A 2,751-nucleotide genomic window follows, 5' to 3' on the forward strand; every position below is an offset into this window, starting at 1 on the left:
TTTTTATCCGCCGCTTCAAATACTTGCGAGGCTTTCTCAATATTTCCGCACTTCGCATAGAGGTCTATTAGACTGTTAACAACATGTGAATCAGAAAAATATCTGGATCCTACATCATCACTTATTACTGACTCAACTGCGTCTACAATCCCTAATTGAGAGCAAGCTGAGATGACACCTAAAATAAAAGTCTCATCCAGTTCAAGACTCTGCTTTTTAAAGTTTTTGAACAATTCTAAGGCAGCAGAAGGCTTCCCATTCTTAGCATAACCACTAATCATGGTAGACCATGTAATGAGATTTTTCTCCGGCATTTCATCAAATAAACACTTTGCTTCGTGCAATTTCCCAGACTTAACATAGCCATCTATCATCATAGTCCACGACACCACATTCCTACGGGGCATTTGTTCAAAGTAGTCCTTTGATTTTTCCAACTCACCCTCCTTACAATACCCTGATATCATCAAATTCCATATTCCAGTGTCACGGTGTGGCATTGCCTGAAATAGAAAGCTCACTGTGTGCACATCACCAACATCAGTGTACCCCGAAATCATCACATTCCAAGCAGCCATATCCTATGTAGGCATAGCCTCAAAAATATTCCTAGCCTCTACCATATTTCCCTTCCTAACATAGCCACATATCACACTAGTCCGAGAAACTACATTTTTCTCATCCATGCTATCGAACAACTCTAGTGCAATTTCAAGTCTTCCATTATTCACATAACCCGATATCATTAAGTTCCAAGAAACAACATCCTTTTCCTCCATCTCATCAAATACTCATCTCACACAATCAACTTCCCCACATCTCATGAAACAGTCAGTCACAGAATTCAGCATTATCAAATCAAAACCTAACCAACATTTCCAAATAAACCCAAACATCCTCTCACCATCTCTCGACCATTTCAGTCGTCCAAACACCTTCAGTATAGATGATATAGTGAAATTCAAAGGCGTGATATCTTGCACACGCATATCCCGGAAAATATAAAAAGCTTCAGTAGGCTGAGAATTTTCAACATACACATGAATCATAGAAGTCCAAAGAAAAGGGTTTCGTTCAGTAATTTCATCGAACATCTTATGAGCATAATCTGTGGCACCAAAACGAGAGTAAAGGCGAATGATTTTGTTCAATATGAGGTATGACGAGGCAGTGGACCCACATACTAATAAATGGGCGTGGACTGATTTTAACCTGTTTAGAGTTTTGTAAGTTTGGAGAAGATGGGAAATAGCATGATTCGTGGCGCCAACGGTCAAAGGATTTAAATTTTGGGACTAGATGATCGTACAAATTCAAGTTTGGGTTTCTCAAATGGGCTGACCCATTTGGTCATACTATTAAATCATTTGAGACAAAGTTGAGAGTATTGTTTGAACATACAATTTGAACCTTTTAAATTTTATGTTTTCTTATACATATAAAATCTCACAAGTTATGAAAACTATTAAATTTTCCTCAATGCTCATAATGTTAGCAAATTAGCAACTATGATTCATTAATATGATATCGTAATATTGTGAGACATTACATTACTAAATTGCATATCTCCACGTATCCTTTATATAAATGTTTGTAATTACAAATTTTCAAGTATACATAATTTTATAAAGGTTCACTAGTCAATAATAATAGTAATTAGTTATTCTTTAAAATAGTTTTTTTGCATGGCACATACCTTCTCTTTTTGTTGAGGTCTTTTCGTAAAATATAAACTTATCATTCAATTTTTTTATTTGAAAAAGGTGAAATCATAAGATGAAATTCCAAGTCAAGGTTTTTGGAGAATTTAGGATTTCATCTCATAATTTCAAATCACGAGATGAAATCGCATGTCCAAACGTCTACTACGTAGACATGCCAAATTCTTACCTGACCTTTTGTTAGGTCATTCTCACAAATGTAACGACCCATTTCGTCGTTAATAAAAATATACGCAGTAAAGGTATAGGAATCTTAATTGCTATAGGTGTTACAGTCGATTCCTTAGTATCAGAGTGCATTACATATGAATTAAGGTTGTACAAAATTCCTAGCAAAAAGATAAGTTGAACGCATCCTTACTGATTGATTTTCTATATAAGTTTTTACAAAGGTCAACTTAAAACAATCGCTCTCACTAGAATTATTGGACTCAATACCTACCAAACTAATGATCTTCGAGTCTTCTTTTCAAAAGTTAAGGGGGTACTTGTAGTACTAGATTTACTTGTAGTACTCGATTTATTATATTTGTTGAAATGCTATGTCATAGCATTCCTTAGTTATTTGTTTTAACCTTATTAATTCTTCTATATTATTTTTAAGGTATACTATATGCTCCATATTTCTAGTTTTTATGTAGTCGGGTAGATTCTTTTTCATAAGTATTTCTATCAATCTTATTTACTCCATATCTCTCCTCCAATATTCTAAGTATTCGTAATTTATCATTTTAGTTTGAGTAATACCAATCTAAATAATAATATCTACCATCAAAATCTATATTTTCTAACTCATGTTCTATCCTTTCAGTATTTAGTAACTCATCTTCAAAATCAAATATCTTTTGTCATATGAGTTTTCTTATATCTATTATTTCTATATCCTTAAGTATATACAAAATAAGTATCTTGACCTTATCTATCATTTCATCAGATAAGTAGTTAGTCATTTTATTTTATATGATGCTTATTTCAAAATATTTCTTTCAATCATATACATAACAAAATATGATCATCTTAGAATTAAAAA

The 2,751-nt window shown here is 32.9% G+C and overlaps 1 protein-coding gene across 1 annotated transcript; it reads right to left on the reverse strand.

Annotated features, from left to right (window-relative positions):
• Positions 1–11: 11 nt before the first annotated feature.
• LOC124893526 (putative pentatricopeptide repeat-containing protein At5g37570) lies at positions 12–1,461 on the reverse strand (the record flags this gene model as incomplete). The annotated part of the gene is made up of 1 exon (XM_047404504.1): positions 12–1,461. A coding segment is annotated over exon 1 (567 nt), but the record flags the coding sequence as incomplete, so codon positions are not given.
• Positions 1,462–2,751: the final 1,290 nt, after the last annotated feature.

This window comes from Capsicum annuum, unplaced genomic scaffold (assembly GCF_002878395.1).
Source record: "Capsicum annuum cultivar UCD-10X-F1 unplaced genomic scaffold, UCD10Xv1.1 ctg60936, whole genome shotgun sequence".
In the NCBI taxonomy this organism is placed as follows: Eukaryota; Viridiplantae; Streptophyta; class Magnoliopsida; order Solanales; family Solanaceae; genus Capsicum; species Capsicum annuum.